Here is a 20,438-nt window from a genome sequence, read left to right as displayed (position 1 = left end):
TAACAAAACATTATTTACCTTCTTTCCCATACAATAAATAAAAACAGTGACATCTTTTTATTCTTAGCCAAAGCATATAAGGTGAAATCAGAAGATGTTTTTCAAACTAAATTGATCCACATTTTTCCATATCCTGGCAATTTCTTAACAGTTGGTACTACCATCACAGAGTTTAGTAGCATATTCACATATAATAATTTAGCCTCAATGTTGAAAATATTTGTAGATGACAAACAGAAGCCGATAAAGAGAAATACAAAGTTGATACGAACAATGATAATGCCCATTTAATTCTTATACAGTTATACTCTACTGTGCTTTATTTATCAAATCATGAATCATATGACACTAGATGTTTATGTAGCGTGAAACCTGCAATCTCGGCCTCCTTACAGATCTCTCTGCACTTTGCAATCCGCCCGGAGGCCATGTAAATTTCAAGCATGTCTTTGTATAAATCATAAGTGGGAGAAAATCCCGCTTCTTTAAGTTTCGAAAAATATCTCGCGGCTCGAGATAGGTCATCTAAAGCAACAAACAGCTTTATTACCGCACGATAAGCAGGAAGGTCAAAGAGGCAATTCGAAGCCTCCATTTCCCAAACTAAATCCAATGCCTCTCTGTGCTTCATTTCAGCATGGCGGCTACGAATAACAGTTGCATACATAACCACACTTGGTTGACAACCAGACTGTGTGAACCAACTAAACAAGCTCTCAACTACTTCAAACTTTCCCATCTTAGCACAGACTTTCATTATAGCAGTACAATCTCGTGCGGTTAAATTCAGTTCATCTCGTGCTCCGAGTTCTTCTAACAACGGCTCGATATGTCTGTATCTATCAGGGTTCTTTCCAAGTTCCAGTATCAATTTTGCATAAATGCTTGAATCCAACATTCTTTTATCCCTTCTAGCAATTGCCAATACCTTCCAAGCAGGTCTAAGGTTTCCTCCTTTTAAAAAACCCTTAATCAATGCCTCTAACACCCTGCGACTCGCCAAACCAGTAAACTTGTTCAGGTTCAATAGACTCTTCAATTCATGGTTCCCTGCCAAGACCTCAATTGTCGAGGCCAGAATCCAATCATCCGGGAAAAGATGAGGTTGATTCTGTGCCCAACAGAACGTCTGTAGAGCTCTCCCAGGGAGCCCCATATGGCCCAATTCCTTTATTGTCATTGATAGAGAACTCTTCCTCAGAATATGCACCCACTTTCCAAGAATTATAGACGCATCTTCATCTGGATTAAGCCTGCTAATCTCTCTCGCCAACCCAACTAGAAAACTCGGGCTTTTATATAATTTCTTATCCATAGAAATGCGAGAAGAAACCATCTCTGGTAGTCTTTTTGGCGTAGGTAATCCCAACGGTCGAAGCTTGTGAGGAGACGGAAGAGGAAGAGGTCTTTCCCGGTCCAATTTTCCCGGTTTTTGTGGGATTCTACCTTGAAAAAGCGACGATATAGCATCAATTTCATCCGAATCCCAAACCACACCAGTATTTCGTTCCTCCTCATCACTCTCTTCTACATTGAAATTCTTATCATCACGAGTTTGATCATTGTTGGGAAAGCTAGGCTTCTTCAAGAATAAATTAACACCAAACTCCGGAGGTTGCTTGTCGCGACGCGGATACCGTAAGTTCTTTGTCGGTCTTTCTCTTCTTCTTCTATTTGAATTCGATGAATGTGCTGCTAAAGTGATTCTCTGGTTTCTGCACAAAGTTGTTCCCAATGGAACAAAACGCATACTAGTAGGAAATGATACGGTGCATTCCATTATTAGGGTTTAGAATGTGGCGGTTGAATAAACATTGAAAATCACCTGCAATGATAGAAAAACCGATTTTCATATCAGGTTGTAAAACCTATGTTGTCAATTGGCCGTTATATCGCAGAATCGCAGTCGGAGCGAGACTCTGCTGTTCTGCGACGCAAATAGAATCGTTGTTGCGTTGCCTTATGGAGGGGCGGTTATGACGGCGGCGAGCGGCGACGGAATCGCATACTCGCGCGCTACAAGAGAACTGAAGGAAAATAAAAATAAAAACTATTAAAGAAGAAGGAAAACCTGGACGGCTTTAACACTGTTTGTGGGGCCGACGAGCAACACCGGCGGTGTTTTCCGGCCAGTTGAGTTCAGTGCGAGTTCATCTTGTGGTGGCTGCTTTCAGTTTTCAGTTTTCAGTTTTTGTTGTTTCGATAAAGATATATATTTTTTCAGTAAATTATAAATTTTGCTCCATGAAACATTCAAATAAAGTTTAATGAACATCTATTTCTAAATGATTTGGGTTAAAATATTTTCGTTAAGAATTTAATTGATATACACCGACGGTGTAAAAAATTTTTACACCGTCAGTTAATCATAGACGTTGGATATTGAAATGAGTTTGATTTTTATTTTAAAAACCTATAACACAAACGAGTGATAGTGATTAGTCGACAGTGTAAAAATTTTTACATTGACAGTGTATAATAATTAATCTCTTTAGTTAATCCGTATTTTGGCTTATGTTATAGGAATAAGTTTTGAAAATTCTATGTAGATTCATTTGTTTTAAGGTAATGCATTATCAGTGTAAAAAAATATTACGCTTCGTTTTAATCTTTGAGTTTTTTTTAATAGGTTTAATTTATATTGACTATTGGGGTCAATATAAATATAATATTTTATTTTTAAAAATATAAATATAAATTATAATTGTTCTATACGATTTTTGATGTTTCGAAAATATTGAATATCTTTCTCAATGTAAATAACTAAGCAATCATGTAATCAATTATCATTCATGCGATTTCACATTCGGTTCTTGATAATATTCATAGTAGAGAAAGCTCTTTCAGCTTTGTAGTTGCCACTGGTAATATCAGAGATAACTTTAAAAGCAAATATACCAACGGGTAGACAACATATATTTTTGGTCTCTACGAGCATGATAGAAAGATCACCAATGCCCTCTAATTCTGAAAATTCACTATCAGAGCATACATTTAAGAAATAGTTTTTAAGCCGGCAATCTAATGCCAATAATTCAACTTAAAAAAACTCTAAAGGATAAAATTGAGTTAAACGAATCAACCTCTTCTTATCAAATGTAGAAAATGAATCTCTTGGACTAAAACAAGCCACACAAAGGAGCAACTCAGTATTCACTTCTGTAAAACGATTATTCAACTCTTGAAGTTGTCGATCAATCACTTCATAAAATAATTCAACTTAAAAATTGTGTAAATTAGATACTTTCTCCATTTTTTTCTTTGACTTTTTTTGTGCCGGTTGAAAAGTGTCATCCATATATGGATGTCAATATCATTATGCTCACAAAATAATGAAACATCATTCAATAAAGAATCTCAACCATTATCTCTTATAGCTTATAGTCTTATTTTGGACACGTTTACTAACTTCATAGCATTTACAATATCTTGATCACTTCTTTGTAATGCTTGAGATAAATCATGTGTAATTCCTAAAAGTATTTTCACCAAATGCAAGATGAAAATGAATTCAAAAGATTGCATATAATTCATCAACATTAATGCTTCACCTTTTTTTATCTTAATTTGTCCCATCTTCCTTAACCATTTCTAGCACATCAATCATAGAAGAGAATAGAGAAACTATACTAAGTAATGTACCATAATGTGAGCTCCATCTTGTTTCCACTGCCTTCTTAATTGTCATTTCTTGATTCTAGCCACGTCCACTAGAGATTTCTCCATGTTTCAATGCTTCTTTCACCTTTGTAGCTTTACTTTCACAAAGAATATCTCGGTGCTTACATGATGCTCCAACAACATTATACAAATTAGCAACCAAATTAAAAAATAAAGCAATTTTAGAATGCTTTTTTGCTAATACCACAAGAGCTAATTGGAGTTGATGGGCAAAACAATGAATAAAAAATGCAGAACAATTCTCTTTTAAAATCAAACTTTTTAGACCATTGTATTCACCTTGCATATTACTTACTCCGTCATCGCCTTGTCCACGTATCCTTGACAAACTTAATCCATATTTTGCAAAAGTCGATTTCAATGTTAGAGCACTAGTATTTAAAACATGAACAACACCAAGAAAATCCTCAATAAATTTTCCTTCATTATTTACATAACGTATAACCACAATCATTTGCTTCCTCATTGAGATATCATGAGATTCATAAATTAAATGCAGCAACTCTAACAATATCCTTTTGAATATTAAGAGATGTTAACTTAAGATTTCCATGACAAATTTTCCAAACTTTATAAATATCTTCATTGTGGTTAACAAGAAAATTCATAAGTTTAAGAAAATTCCCCTTATTTCATGATGAAATTGACTCATCATTACCATGAAAAGCTAAAGCTTGTGCTAATAAGAGAACTTTTTTTTCAATTTGTACAATTTCTCCATGCCTGAATAAGAGAACTATTTACAACTCCACATCTCAAAGATGGACTCGGAACCTTTCACTTTTTCTCCAATTTGTAAAGCCTTATGTTATAAAGGCATCACCACAACCTTTATGTTCTTCAAGATGTGACCTCATAAGATAACAACATACATATCTCCAAATTTTCTATGTGAAAAAATAATTTCTTTTGGTTGACAGACCATTTTGCAAATAATATCTTCTAATTTCATCGTTCATTACGTATTTGAAGATTAGGAGTTGATGATTGCTCTTCTTTAAGAAAAGTTGTCAAAAAGTTATTACTGAACATGCTATTTATTTAATTTCATTACCCTTCCATTGTTCTTTTTGTTTTTATTCTTTTCTTTTATATTTTTCACTTCAAGAACAAAATACAATAACAATAAAAAAAATTTGGGTTATATAATGACAATTCAAGTTCTATGAGAAAGTTAGTAGAAACAAAGATTACAATTCAAGTTCTAATAAAATAAAGTCTTATTAGAAGACATTGTATTGTGTTGAGAAAAGAACAAATGTTAAACCTAAAAAGAATTCTACCTCTGAATTTCACTTTCCCGTGAAAATCACATTTTCACTTCCACAACAGTTCTTCCAAGAATTTATTTGTCCATGTTAAATGTAAGTAGCATTTCATATGATCTATAAAAATAAGCAAAAATTTTAACCCTCTTGCCTGTGAACATGAACAATATCGTTCGGGCAAAAGGGAATTGCGAAGAAGAAGCATCAGCGAATAAACTTGTCAACATTAACTTACCTGAGATTCAGAGATCAAGTGTAAAACATCATATGCACTATCTTCGCATTTCGATTTTCAAAAAATGTTTTCGGTAAAAATAATACTACTGCAAGCATACTCAATCGACCATAACCAAATCTAGAATCATGAAAAGTAAATTTCCCGGTACAAAAAACAGAACCGCAACGTAAAATCAGAAAGCAGATAACCTCAAAAGCAATAACAGATGAAACCAATTCGCAATGCTTAGCAGAGCTCTATCGTGAAAATAGGTTTTAGGGAAAAGCTCGAGCAATGACAATATATTAGGGATTCGGATTAGGGCGAAGGGGTAGCGGCTAAGTTTTTAGGGTTTTGCTCAGAGAGAAAGAAGATGATAACACACTCTAAGAGAGAGGGAGGGGCTTGTGAGTGAGTATTAGTATGACAACCCAAGGCTATGTGTGTATGATCTAGTTATTATATTTTGGGCCATGTATACTTGATCAACCTTGGGCCTGAATAATTTTGGAAAATTTTATTCCATACCTTTATATTTATCCTCATATTCCAGCAGTTAATTGAAATTGACCAAAATACTCCTTGTGTAAATAATATATTTGTCAAAGTTTTTATATTTTTCTCATTTGTTTTCCAATTTTTTCGGTGTATTGCGAGAATTTGAGAGAATTTGTAAAAAAATTGTGAACCCAAAGTCTTACATATATGTATTTTGGTCCATAAAAACTCATCGTAACTCTTTTCCACAAGTCTTTTGGTTTACAAAAGCTCACCTGAACTCTTTCCCACAGATATTTTGGTCCATAACAAACACTATAAGCCCACTTCAAAGTTAATTGATCCACAAATCAAAATTGGAAGTCTTGTTTCAAAGTTTATAGTCCACAAATCATAATCGAAAGTCTTGCCTCAAAGTTATCCAATCCACGACTTTCTACGTCGAAAGGCTTCTAGGTAAGTTTTTCAATTCATTTTTTTACCGGATATGTTTTGTGAAAGACTTCCATTTTTTTTACGTTGTTAAAAATTGTTTTTTTTTGGATTTTAGTTGAGGCGTAGAGGAAGTGACAATAGAATAATTAATCAATGTGAAGGAATAGGACGAGTGGCCACTTCAGTAGTAGTCAATTCACTACACTGGCGAACCGTACGACATGTCTCTTCTCTTACAATATGAGCACCATATTGCTAAACACTTATGGTACGACGAGGTAAGTAAAACTCATACACTTTATGTTGAATAATCATTAATTTTAATTATTTCGTATTATAATATTTTTTTATCTTTTAAATTATTTTCAAGAAAGAGATCTGAAGAAAGAACTAAAGGTGGTTGCACATGAAAGTAAGTTGAAAGATTGGGTTCCAGTATATATCATTCCAATGATTTATGGGTAATTGGGTGACGCTGGTTTATCTTCACTCCAAAGAACCAATATGGATAGGATAGACCAAAATCTACTATCCGCATTCTCCGAAAGATGGCATCTAGAGACATCGTATTTCAAATGTCATTTGGTGAGATGATAATTACCTTAGATAATGTTTCTTGTCAATTACACCTTCTCATTATGGTTAATTTATGGGACCCCGTATGACTGAGGATGGTGTCATTGATTATGATGTTGAGTTTATGGGAGTGAGTTTAAAGGAGGTAAGAAAATAGGTTTGTGCTTGCAGAGGTTCATATTAGAAGATGAAGTGGATGATCAGTTTATTTGTGCGTCATCGAGCTGCTAATCAATTGGACGTTACTGCCAGAGCCTACATGATGATGTTGGTTGGTGCTACTATTTTTGTCAACAAGACTGTTACTCTTGTCGAGGTAGGATATTTGTGACTACTTAGGAACCTGCCTGCTTATGGTAGATATAATTATGAGAAGCCGCACGGGTGACATTATACATAATATTTATGAGATGTTTCCATTTTTACATGCAAGCAGTTCGGTAGATATGTCACTTTTATACTGGTATTTTTTCGTTTTTTATATGTCTATTTATTATTATTTAGTTATATATTTTTTAATAGAGAATATTTATGTTGTAATAATGTTGAATTTAGAAGTACTTTTATACTATTTGTAAGAGAAGAGAGTTCTTGTTGGCGGGTGATGGTAATGGATTTCCATGAGCGATTAGAAGGATGTGTAAGCAAGAGACAAAGAAGGTTGATGAACTTAGGAGGGTGTTGTACGACTTGACACCCGTTGATGTCATATGGCTTCCATTCGAGAGTCATAGTTAGGTTAGATCATTTGATGATATCTGTCTGCACATGGGAGGTCTAAAATGGGGTGGCATAATGGTTGCGTACTTGCCTGACATGTGTATACGCCAACTTGGATTTAGGCAGTATATCGCCTCCACCTTCTGATTCAATCACATGATGTTAACCCTGAATACCTGGATTGGTATTACAGGGTGTCATATCTTCGGTTGATACCATCCTCTCATGATGAGTAGAGAGCAGTGTTGATTCCTATTTATGATGAAGGACCGTTATATCCTAAGCTATCACATATTTCACATGAGCTTCTTTGTTATCTGCAACAATTAGGGGGGTACTAAGGAAGACCCTAAGTTTATATAGATATTTCGAGCATTAGGCTATGCTCATGGCGGTCCATTACCATGATTTTTGTTCTTTTATGAAAGTGGTTGATTTTAATATTTGAGTTAACCGTTAACTAATGCAATAAGAACAAAAAAATAAAGGAAAACGGTAAAATTATTACACATTACGGGAATGAGGGTATAATTTGTCGAATGTGGATATAAAACAATGCGATTAACAGTACAAGCCCAACAAACAAACTATAAACATACAAGGAACTCAATATAAAAATACACAAGAGAAAGACAAGGGATCATAAATAAATCGGAGCCTAGAGTAATAAATTTAGCTATATGTTAAGCTAACTTAAAATGGATTCATGTAGGAATAACCCTATAAGAAGCCGGACAATAAAATCTACGCGTCAAAGCAATTTTTGAAAGCTAAATTGGATTATGCTTTGAAATCGCAACGCAATGACAAGTCCAACAATTTGATAAATTAAGTACAACATTTACAAAGATAAAATAAACCAAAAATTAAAGTAAACAATTTAGCTTTATGTTAAGATAACTCAAAGCTGATTCATATAGGAATCACCCTATAAGAAGTCGGGCAACAAAATCTATGCGTCTAATCAATTTCTTAAAGCTAAATTGAGTTTAAGCTTCGAAATCACAACGCAATTAATCAAACAGCAGCGATTAAATAAATTATGTACAACATTTATAAAGGTAAAATAAAATCGAAAATTAAAGTAATGGATTTAGCTCTATGTTAAGCTAGCTTAAAGTGGATTCGTGCAGGAGTCACCGTATAAGAATTCAGGCAACAAAATCTATGCGTTTAAGCGATATCTGAAAGCTAAATTGAATTTAAGCTTCGAAATCGCAACACATTGGAAACTGATGGAATAATTAATCAAATAATATATTTATCAATTAAAATAAAATAATTAAATATAATTTAAACAAATAAAAAATGATTAAATTAAATAATAAAAAGAAAAAGAACAAAAATAAAATAAACAAAAATGAGCTTGGACAAGGGGTGTAAGCAATGGATATGGGAGTATGAGCAATCAAAACAACAAAACATGAGCCCAAAGCCCAAAAAAACAAAAACTCAAATCTATAATAATAATAATAATAATAATAATAATAATAATAATAATAATAATAATAATAAATAATGATAAATTAAAAAAGAAGAAAAAATAGAAAAAAATGATAATGGTGAGGCACGTCGATACTAGGGAAAAGAGAGAGGATTAATTTTTTCAAACTTTTGGGTATTCCCTCTACTGTCCGACATGTAGCAGAAGGAGTATGGAAAAGTCAAAAACACAACATTTTTCTCTTCTTCTTCCTCACACCAGCTTCAGTAACAACAACAAAACCTCTTTCTCATAAAAACTTTAAAAAACATCAAATATAAACCATTCATCTCTCTCTCTCTCTCACGATCTTCTCTCTGTCATCTATAAAATGTACAACAAATAAAAAAAGTTACATGATTAAAACCACAATGAAATACGACATAAACAGAAGAAAAAAAACCTTTGGCGGAGGTGGATTTACGGAGGTCGATGAAGGATTCGTCGGTATGCACAACGATTTTTGGAGCAGGTTTTGTGGGTTAACGGTTGTGAAGTAGAATGATGAGTTGGTTTGATGGTGGGTTGCTATCGTGAATGGAGGGTGGTTTGGTAGAGGTTTCAAAGGTGGTGCACCAGAGCTTTGTGTTTGTGGTGGTGGTTATAAGATGTTGGTGGTGTAGTTTGATGACATTGTTGGTTAAAGTTTGATGTTGTTGTTGGTTGAGAGTATGAATGCGATGTTTGTGTTAAAGTATGAAGGTGAAATGATTGAGGAGGCAGACCGAAAAGAAGAAAATTGTGTTTGGTGGGTTAGTTGAGGAAGGGGAGGTTGAAGTTATGTATTGATGTTATGTGTTGTTCTTATTGTTTGATGCTTTTGCATGAAGAAGAGATGAGGAAGAGAAGCAAGGTGAGAGAGAAGAGAGAAAGAAGAGAAATAGAGCGAGGGAGAATAGAGAAAGAAAAGAAAGTGAGGCGAGGGAGAAGAGAAAAAAGAAAAGAAAGTGCTTTTTTTCTTGTGATGTGTGGAAGAAAAGGGTGTTTTTGTGGTGTCTGCATTTATGTTTGGTATTCTTTTATTTTTTAGGAAAGAAACTAATGTGACGTAGAAAGTATTTGGTATTGGTGGTTCCTGCGGACTTTTGGTCTCTCTGACTTCTTTTCCTTTGTGGCAATATTTCCCCACATGGCATTAACTTTTGCATTCATATCATTTGCATCATGAGGTCTCTTAGGGACCAAAATTTGTTTCTATGTTGTTATTTAAGCCCATTCTACTGAGTCGACATTAAGATTTTAACCTTCGCCTCCTCAGTTAGAATATCCTTAAATAGGGGCAGCTGTAAGACCCCAATTTTGACCCTAAGATCCCTCATGCAATTTCATCATAAGCATTAACATTGGGATCATACCTTGGCATCCTCCTTACCCCTCTTTCATTGGGTTTATTTTGGGAGAGATCACCAAGAACTATGTGATTGTATCATACTTGTATATTATCATTTTACTAACCAAAATACCAAAAACATGTCTTTGCATTTGCCTAACTCTTTTGTAGGTAAGGCATGATCCATTGATTTATCAAGTTCATATCTAGGGTTTGAGACCCTCATGACAAAGAGCACAACCATGAATTGATCCAAGAATGGTTATGAGCATCATATATGTGTTCCATTGATTCCTACATGATATATTGATCAAGTGTTCTCCAAGAGTTTGGAAGTGATTTGCCTTGGAAACCCTAGTTTGACTAGGTATCTTAAGTAACTTCTCCAACAAGCTATCTCACTAATTGATCAAATTTCTCAAGGGACACTTCAAAATTCATCATCTTATGCATATATGATCTACCATGAGCCAATAAAGTCAAGAGAATTGAAGGTTAGCAAGTTGGTTGATGGTGGTTGGCCAGATGAATTCATTTGATCAAAACTAGGTCTCCCTAGACCCTATCTCCTAAAATTTTTACCAAATGAAAATGACTCCAAGAGAAACGTTACTCTAAATGAAATTCCAAACAAATTTCATGTTGAGATCTAGAGCTAGTTTTGCTTGGAAAATCATTTTCTATGTTGAAACATTATAGGTCATTTTGTCTAAACCCTAATTTGAAAGTCAACTTCCCAAGGCCATAACTTGCTCAATTTTCATGAGATGAAAGATTTCCATGTTTAAAAATTAAATTCAAGATGTCTACTTCAACTTTGATGTTTGGAGTGAAATAAAATTCAACTTTTATGAGCATGTGATATGAGGAAACAGTATAGGTCATTTTTGACCTATACCATTGAACAAGTGATTTTTCCAAACTTCAAAAATGCATAACTCTATCATTATAAATCCAAATGACATGAAATTGGTGACCATTTTGAATGTCTTTGAAATATCTACAATATTGATGAAGACACTTTTCTCATTTGACACTCACATAAAAAGTTAAGAAAGGTGGAATATTGAAGTATATAGCTTGACACTTAGTAAATTTTTCAACATGTTGAAATTTCCAAACTTCCACCTCAAAATTCTCCATGTTCCAAGCTCCAAATGAAAAAGTGTTTACTTTTTCCCCTTGATCCAAGATTTCCAAAGAACCCAAGTTCATGCATTTTAGATGAAGATTGTTAGGTCTGTGTATGGCTTTAACAGGGTTGCATCGTTGGAAAGAACCAAATGTACAAACTTCATTTCAACTTGCCTTGCCATTCAAGCTTCATTTAGACTTCAATTTGAATCATTTTGGGCCTTACTGCATTGCATCATGGGCCTGTACATGCCCATGCACTCGTGCCATTCACATTGTCAATTTTGGACAGATTTTGAAGTGTGCAAATATCATTCCCTTTGGCTATAAATAGAAGGCTTATTGTCGCATCCGCGAAAAACAACCGGCGGGCTAAACAAAACAAACAGAGCCGCCACCGTGCGTTATTTATCCCAAAAAGGGAAAGGAAACGCTCAAAGTAAACCTGGAAAAGACATGGTCTCGCGACCAAAGAGAGATGGGATCAGGAGTCGGTTATGCGAAGGGAAGGTATTAGCACCCCTACGCATCCGTCGTACTCGACGGGATCCACACTCAAAAAGAATAGAAGAAAGGTTGCTAAACACTGCTCAAAAGAATGCACACACACACTGGAAACAACACAGGTGGAATAAGAGGGGAAAGGGCTCGCTAGGATATCGTATCCTATGCCTACGTATCTCATCTGGAATGAGAATCAGAGCTACCGTAGTTCGGCTCGCGCACGCCAAACAAATCACACACAGGAAACCGACTGCCAATCGCTAGACTTATGTCAGACTCCACACAAAACGGCAAACATGGAAACCAAATGCCAATTGCTGGACTTACATCAGACTCCGAACCAACAAAAACACACAGGAAATTGACTGCCAATCACTGGACTTACGTCAGACTCCTCACTCACACACAAAGGGTTTAACCGGACGCTGAATCGTCAAAATCAACAACAAAGTTGAACAAACAAGCTAACAGGGAGTCTGGTACTCGAGCCTGCTAGCTGTCAAGCAAACGCACACAAAAAAGGAAAAGGGTGCCCGGAGAGATCTCGCACGACCTCCTGCCTACGTACCTCATCTGGTATGAGGATCAGAGCAACGTAGTTCCCCTTAACAGGGGAGAACTTCTAACCTAACCAGAGACTGGGAAATGACAAACTAGAAGGGAGCCTGGCTCGAGCCTAATAGTTATCATGTAAATTCACCATGGTCCTAGGTTAAAGTTTCTATCTAACTTGCACAGGGAGCAAGCTATCCTAAACAGCACAGTCAAAGTCATACAAGCATAAAAAACAATCACACACACTATATGCAATCAATTGGGCTCATACAAGGTTAGGCTGTGCAACACAAGCCAACTGGAATCGGGTGTAGTTAGCTCTTAACCCTAACATTGAGAGTTAGGGTGAAGCAGATGAAATGGGAAGTGAGGGTAAGACCTCACAGCTCTTATCCCTGGCCTGGGAGAGCTTCAGACAAATGAAAGTGGGAGTTCAGAAAATGGGAACTCTTTTATCCACATGTGACTGACTCAACAAAGATCTTGGGTTAATATCCACAATGCATCAACACAAGGTGTGAGCAAAGTGGATGACACACTGACTAGTAGGAGATGGACTACACATCTCTTTTATCTGCCAATTGCCTTATCAAAGGACTTTTCCTGCTTGGCACAAAAATAAACATTCACAAGCATTGCCTCTTAAGGAGGACTTCAGACAGGTGCCTGCCCAAGTAACAGGACAGGTCTTCCAGACTACATGAAGTCAGAGAGTTATACCTCAAATGGTTAAGCAACCAAGCAAAAGCAATAGCAAGTTCCAAAGAACTTAAGCAACTAATGTACCTGAAAAAAAATCTAACTCAATCAGTATACAACTCAAAAAGCCAAACAGACAACCAATAGTCAACAGTCAACAGTACACAGTCAAACAAGCAATGCAACAGTGTGCAAGGCACAAGCTCAAATACAAATGAGCTAAAATCCACCTACAAAACAACTCAAGGTTAGTCAACATTAACCAATTAGTCAACTCAAGCAAGTGAATCAATCCCATTATGGCCATGTGCTTCTTAACCTGAAAACAAAGCTCAAACATGAGAGGCAAACCACTAGGGCAAGGCCTAGGGTCAAAGAGGGAGAAAAAATTCAAAACAGAACATGAAATTCAACATGAATCAACCTCAATCAATCAAGAACATAATCCAAAAGGTCTCATGTCAATAGCATCAACCAAATTCATTTCTCAAATCAATCATGGCAAGGTATGCAAGTTGAAAGCACATTGAGACAACAGAATGAACAAATGCACATTAATTCAAAAATGACTCAATAAATCTCAATAAAAATCATGGCTAAACAGAACTCACAATATGATCATCACACCAAAAATCAAGGCAATTGGACAAGATTAAGCATGGTAATCAAATTGTATAAGGCAAGGTAAGCACAAACAAACTCAAATAGGACACCAAATGCTACATCAACTTAGCACAAGCCTAAAACAGAATTGGAACATGGTAAAGACCTCCAATCAAAGCCAAAACAAACTTCAATATGTCTAGAAACAATGTGCAAAATTTCACATCCATATGATAAAGCATAAGCATTTCACAAGTGATTGAAATTCAAGACTATCCAAAAGTGCACAAATGACCATCCAGAATGAAAAATCTCAAACAAATCAGAAATGAATCCAAAAATTCCAATAAAATTCATGATCAATCACAACATCCATATCAAACATCACACAAAAAATCACATCAATTAGAATTTATTTGGCATGGAAAAGAAATTCATCAAATTGGACAAGAAAAGGTGTGACACACATTGTCACACCTACATTAACAAGATCATATCTCAGCAATGGCACATGATAAAATTGCAAACTCAACACCAAAATGTCCAGCATGTAGTCTAGTTTAAGCATGTCAAATTTCATTGGCATTGGATTAAATCTCATCATTTCACAAGAGATATGGCAAGGTATAGCACAAAATGAACATATGCACACAAACCCTAGGGTAAAATATTTTCCAGCCAAGCACAATTTAGGGAAAAATGTCCATAAAATACTAGACACATAATGTGACCTAATGCAAAAATCCTGGTATGTTTTGGATCATTATTTGATTTATTATGAATTTTTAAAGTTGAAGAAAAATTAAAAATCAAGAACATGAAGCATGGCATGAAATATGAAGAAATGGTGAAAAATGGAAGGCAAATGGCAAAGTGTCCTCAGCCGGATTCGAGCTTGGTACACATTTGAACCAACCTAGCGCGCCAAAGCTAAACGTCACTGTTTCAAACTACCAAACCCTAGCGCGCGCTCAAAACATATTTCAAAAATCCGCAGGAAATTCCCTAGGTAGCGCTATGAAGGTTGCAGCAAAATTCGCAGGAAATTCCCTATGTAATCTGGACATGCATGCAATCATGAAGAACACGATGAATGTTCTTCATGCAAATTTCCAGCAATGCTCAAACATTCCAGAAATTAGAAATAATCATATCATTAGGTAGATCTTGCTTCATACATTAAGAATCAATCATCAATTTAACAAAAAAACAACAACACATGCATGAATCGAAGGATCTAAAATTCATCATCCAAACTTGAATCACATAGTTCTCCATGGATATAGCACCAAATCGCTCGATTCAAAGTGCAGATCACTCATCATTCAATGAACTACAAGAATATATCAACAATTTGGAGAATTAAGGAAGTTGAAAAAGTGACCTCTTGAAGTGCAGCTTTGAATCCACGTGCTTCTAAGGCTTGGCAAGGCTTAAATCTTCTTCCAATGTGCTTCTAGAGATGGATGATGATGAAATGGAGGCTCAAATGCTCTTGAACTCAACTGAATCTCCAACTGCCATGAAAGCTTCAATCTATGAACATGAACTCTTCAGCCACGATTTCCCTTGAATCTTGATCCAAATATGCTCCACAATACCTCTGGATGATGAATGAACCAAGGAAGAATGCAAGTGTTTGAAGAAATGTGAAGAAAAAAGTGAGAGAATTTTGAGATTTTGAGAATTCTAGATCTAAACTTGGGAATTGTGATGAATTCTGTTATGATTTGTGTTATATATGCTTCACTAATCATGTTTAATTAACCTAAACCAAGTGCTAATGAAAAGGGATTAATTTTGGAGGTGTTTTGCAAATTTGGAATTTTCATGCTCATGCACCCTCATGCAAGCTTGGCCACGTGAACAGTACCCTCTCTTGGTCAATTTCCACTTAAAAACTTCCCATGCAAGGTTTGTAATGGTTTTGGCATGCATGTATTCAACAAAAATGAAATTATGCAATTTTCCACAAAAATCTTCATGAATGAACCAATACCATGCAAAAGAGATTTCATGCCAAATGATTGTATGCTTGGAAAATACATGTTACAAGGATCATTGTGCAAAAAGAGCCACCCAAATTGGCCTTGTGGTTTGAAGGTTATGCCCATTGGAAGTCCCATGCATCCTTTGTCAAGTTTTGATCATATCTCCTTAACCACACATGAGAAATTAATGATCTTGGACTTTTTGGAAATGGGAGAGAAAGATCTACCACTTTCATGTTCAACAAAATTTCATTTGAAACTTTCTTGATGATGTAATCTTGAGGAGAAAACCTTTCCATTTTTGGCAATTTCAAATTATAGGTCACTTTCCATTTTTGGAAAGTTTTGTCCTGACTTTATTTTCTTCAATGTTGATGTTTGAAATGTCAAATGAGACTTGTTTGAACATGAATGAAGTATTTCTAACCACTTCCCCCTCCAAATCCAACAGTTGACCATGCAGTTGACTTTTTAGGTTTCAGATGCTTTGGCCATGCACAGATGAATTTGAGCCTCAATCTCTTGATGAAATGGCTCCAAAATGAAACCCTAGCCTATACAAGCTCAATAAAACCATGTGATGATCCCCATCTCAATGAAGACCTCATCTCCTTGAGAATCCTGATTGGTATAATGCAACTGATTAGGGTTGACCAGAGGTCAAAACCCTAATCCCAAGGAACATGATCAGAAATAATGAACCTTGATGATGATGATAAGACCATGATGATGGTGATGTATTACTTCAACCAAGATAACACCCAATCTCCTTGAGGAACCAAGAAACCCTAATTGAAGCACAAACCCTCAGATGGCTAGTGATCAATTCAATAAGACCCTCAGGCTTGAATCTTTTAACCTCTTTATCTTCTGAACAAGACTTAGGAGGATGACTTGCTTATTGTTTCCACATGATATGCAAAGATGTAATGCCTAATGTCCTAAAAGATGAAATGCAATATGTTAAGCTAGTCCCAAGAGAAGAGGGCAAATTTTGAGGTGTTACAGCTGCCCCTATTCAATCCACTGTGAATATGTCGATATGAACAACCTCGGCTTTCAGATGATCAGGGTGAAGAGTGATTGAATACCAAGAACAGACGAACAATTTGCACTATGTATACCGAAATAAATGGTAACACAGGAATAACCATGGCCTGAACTCCGCTCATCAGTCTGAATACTGAACATCATAGTATGAGAGTATTATTGACACCGGTCTGAACACCGAGAGATTGGCCTGAATGCCCACTTCGGCCTGAACACCGGAAGATTAGCCTGAACGCCACTTCGGTCTGGATACCGGGAGATTGGCCTGAATGCCACTTCGGTCTGGATACCGGAAAGTTGGCCTGAGTGCCGCAAGCTGCATCGATCTGAACTCCGGAAGCTTCTTCGATCTGAAAATCGGAAATTGGCCTGAGTGCCCACCTCGGCCTGATCGCCGGAAACTGGCCTGAATGCCACAAGTTCTGCGACATGAACGTCAGAAACTTCTTCGATCTGAAAATCGGAAACTGGTCTGAATACCACAAGTTCTTCGACATGAACGTCGAAAACTTCTTCGATCTGAAAATCGGAAACTGGTCTGAATACCACAAGTTCTTCGACATGAACGTCGGAAACTTCTTCGATCTGAAAATCGGAAACTGGTCTGAATACCCACCTCGGTCTGGATACCGGGAAGCTGGCCTGAATGCCATAACGGTCTGAATACCCGAAAAACTCGTCATGCCTGTCAGCATCGGCAGAAATAATGAATAGTGATAAACGCGGCGGCACGCGTGCCAACGACCCATGTTGGGGATAACAAGCCATGAACCGGCTATTCTCTATTCAACCCAAGCAAACGAACACTTTGCGCTTAGCTGGGGATTATCTCTTTCTTTTTACTTTACTTTTTGGACCCCGAAACTTCTTGAATTATCATTTCCATCCCCGCCCGACAGAGACTCTTCCTCCAATATCGCACTACTGGGGAATAATGTTGATTAAAACCATGATGCCAAACTCCTCGGAGTAACATCTTCACCTTCTGGCGAAATCACCTCTCAAACAATAACCACGGCTTGAGACTAGCTTATGCTTGCAATGATGATGCATGACTTTTTTCAGCGTAATGCTCCATAATCATGGAAATGCTATGCGATTTATTATGCAATATGCTATGCTTATCTACATGATGAATGCATAAAAAAGTATCCCCCTTAAGGGACTCTTCTGGGGAGCTCAAGGCACTCTACTGAGGAACTCGCCGACACTCCGATCTCCACCCTGCCGGGGAATAACACTGCTGCTGGGAAATAGGCCACCCTTACCAGGAATAACCTCCTCCGCACCCGATCCGCTTGGGGACTTCGCTGGGGAAAGAACCACCAACGCACTCTGTGGGGAAACCAACAATCTCTGACTTGCTGGGGATATAACAATCCCGACTCTGCTTGGAGAAACCACTACCAATAGATATCTCCATTGGGAAATAGCAACCTTCAGGCCTGGCTGCTGAGGAAACACCGGTCTAAAACCTGTCGGGGAGATAACCATCCCGACCCTGCTAGGGAAGACACAGACCTTGAATCTGCTGAGGAGGTAACAATCCCCACCCTGCTTGGAGAAACCAGGAAAGTCTGGCGCAAAACACCTGTCGACTCGTCGAACCTTGGTATTCACCATCCAAATCCAATGTCAACTTTCCAATTTTGAGAACTCCCAGACTTGTCTAGACTTTTCTGATTCATCACCTTGTATTCCCGACTTCTTCGTACTCGACGGCGATCGAGCTCCTTGGATTTATATCAACTTTCCAGTCCTCAGACTTTGAAGAGTCTTCTTGATTAATTCTCAAGATCGTCGTACGTCTTTCGTTGTCTTTTCACCATTCCTCCATTCATTCGTCCCTGATTGGACTCCACGGGGATCTTTTGTCAGAAGCTTTCACATCACAACCTACAAGTGAGAGAAAATATCTAACAGCACCTGCAAAAGAGATCGTTAGATAAAAACGTGCCCCAGGCATGTCGAGATTCAACACCTGGGTCACTCAACCTTCCGAATAAGATTTCAAGTTCTCAATCTTATAAACATGCATTGGAAGGGATCTCCATGTCTCAAAATGCAAAGATTCTTTATCAAAATAAACGGATGTTTTTGCAATCAATTCTCTTGGATCTTTGGTTGTCTGAAGTCCTATCAATGTAGGCAAGAAGATTGAGTTGCTTAGAGGTCAAATCGAAGCAACTCAGTTGACACACCTCAAAATTCAACTCCTCATATCTTTTTATATATTTGGAGTTAGTTGAAATTGAGGTCAGATTCGTGCTCTACGCCATTTTTTCTTTCAGATCATGTCCTCTTCTTTTATATTGGTGATGGTTGAGGATGGACCAGTCCGGTGAGGTCCACCGGAGAAGAAGACCGGAGTTACAGCTCCGGCGGTGCGTTGGCACGTCTCCCAACCATAAGATCCATCCAATTTGTTTTAATCCTGAGCGCTCATTGTGATTATCATCCCTGTAGCGCACTGACTCGTGTGTTTGGTGGAACACGCGTTTCAGGCCACTTGGTCTGCCACCTCAATTAATGAGGGAGATCAAGTGGCTCACGTTTTTTTTTTGATATTTTCTAATTTTCTTGTATTCCTTTTATTTTCATTAATTCATATTAATTTTAATATTGATCTAAAAAATATGAGAGTTTCACCAAAAAATTTCAAATAATTCCCTCTGTCATATTTTGAATTAAAATTATTTTTTGGATCATTCTTAAAATTTTCATGATTTAATTGATTTTGTGTTTGTTTTTAATTGTTTAAAAATACTTTTAAGTCTTTAAAAATTCTGAAATTTTTTCTCCAAGATCGTTTGACCTTGTTTTACCTATGATAAATCTCATGGCCATTTCTTTGGTGTTTTGATGAGGTTTTAGGAATTTGTCAAACCATATTTAATTTAAATGTATTATTTTAGTCTTTTTAATTTGAATAAATCCCAATTAATTGTGTTGACCAATTGTGATGACCTATTTGAGTTTGACTCTTGTTGTTGGGTCTTGGTCAAGGTTGATTTGACTTTGTCAAGTTAATATCATTGGATTTAGGGGATTGATGTACATTCCATCTCCCAAAATGAATGGATGATATTAATTTGGTAAAAGTACTCCTTTGACCAATTTGAGTTTTGATCCATTCCCCTTCCTCTTCATCTCATTCCCCTTCTTTATGCATTCATCTCATTTGGCCTATGATATCTCAAAGTCCTAAGGCTAGTTGATTGAAAAATCAACATAAGTATGGATGAGATTAGGCCACCTTTTTTGCATATTCTTTTTGTGTGTGGTATGTTTCATGAGCATAGTCCATTATACTATATCTCTAACATGCATTAACACCAAAATTCTATTGCCCCACCTCAAATAGTTATGACTTCTACATAAGTGCAATTACGATTGCTTAACATAACGCTAAATTTATGACACAAAAAGGCATAGCATTCTAGTTAGTGAGATTGTAAATCTCCCATCTTTCATGGTATTGTGTGGAAACTTGGCATTTTTCCTTCCTTCTGGAAGATGTCTTGGTTCAAGGATTCATGCTTGTGATAAGTGGGTTGAGTGTTCTCCAAAGAATGACTAAAAAATAAAAAGCAAAAGCAAAACAATACTAACTTCTAACTCATTAACAACTAACTTTTAATTTCAAGCCATTTACTTTAATGTCATTTAATTTTAGTCTTTATTCATTTGTCAT

The 20,438-nt window shown here is 36.5% G+C and overlaps 1 protein-coding gene and 1 non-coding gene across 2 annotated transcripts; both read right to left on the bottom strand.

The window, feature by feature from the left end:
• Window positions 1–144: 144 nt before the first annotated feature.
• Window positions 145–2,250, bottom strand: LOC127103315 (pentatricopeptide repeat-containing protein At2g01860). The gene is made up of 2 exons (XM_051040583.1): window positions 2,072–2,250; window positions 145–1,825 (listed from the first exon to the last, which is right to left on the bottom strand). Exon 2 carries the CDS (start codon window positions 1,778–1,780, stop codon window positions 332–334), a length of 1,449 nt encoding a protein of 482 aa, XP_050896540.1. The 5' UTR covers window positions 1,781–1,825; window positions 2,072–2,250; the 3' UTR covers window positions 145–331.
• A 2,899-nt stretch (window positions 2,251–5,149) lies between these two features.
• Window positions 5,150–5,211, bottom strand: LOC127109593 (small nucleolar RNA snoR101). The gene has a single exon (XR_007796866.1). It is a non-coding gene; the product is annotated as a small nucleolar RNA snoR101 (small nucleolar RNA).
• Between the last annotated feature and the right edge of the window lie 15,227 nt (window positions 5,212–20,438).

The sequence above is a fragment of the Lathyrus oleraceus genome, chromosome 7, assembly GCF_024323335.1.
Source record: "Lathyrus oleraceus cultivar Zhongwan6 chromosome 7, CAAS_Psat_ZW6_1.0, whole genome shotgun sequence".
Taxonomy (NCBI): domain Eukaryota; kingdom Viridiplantae; phylum Streptophyta; class Magnoliopsida; order Fabales; family Fabaceae; genus Lathyrus; species Lathyrus oleraceus.
This window is presented reverse-complemented; position numbering and strand designations above follow the sequence as displayed.

Bases quoted from the DNA above. Each gene is read 5' to 3' on its own strand.
- LOC127103315 (XM_051040583.1), bottom strand. From the start codon at position 1,780: ATGGAATGCACCGTATCATTTCCTACTAGTATGCGTTTTGTTCCATTG.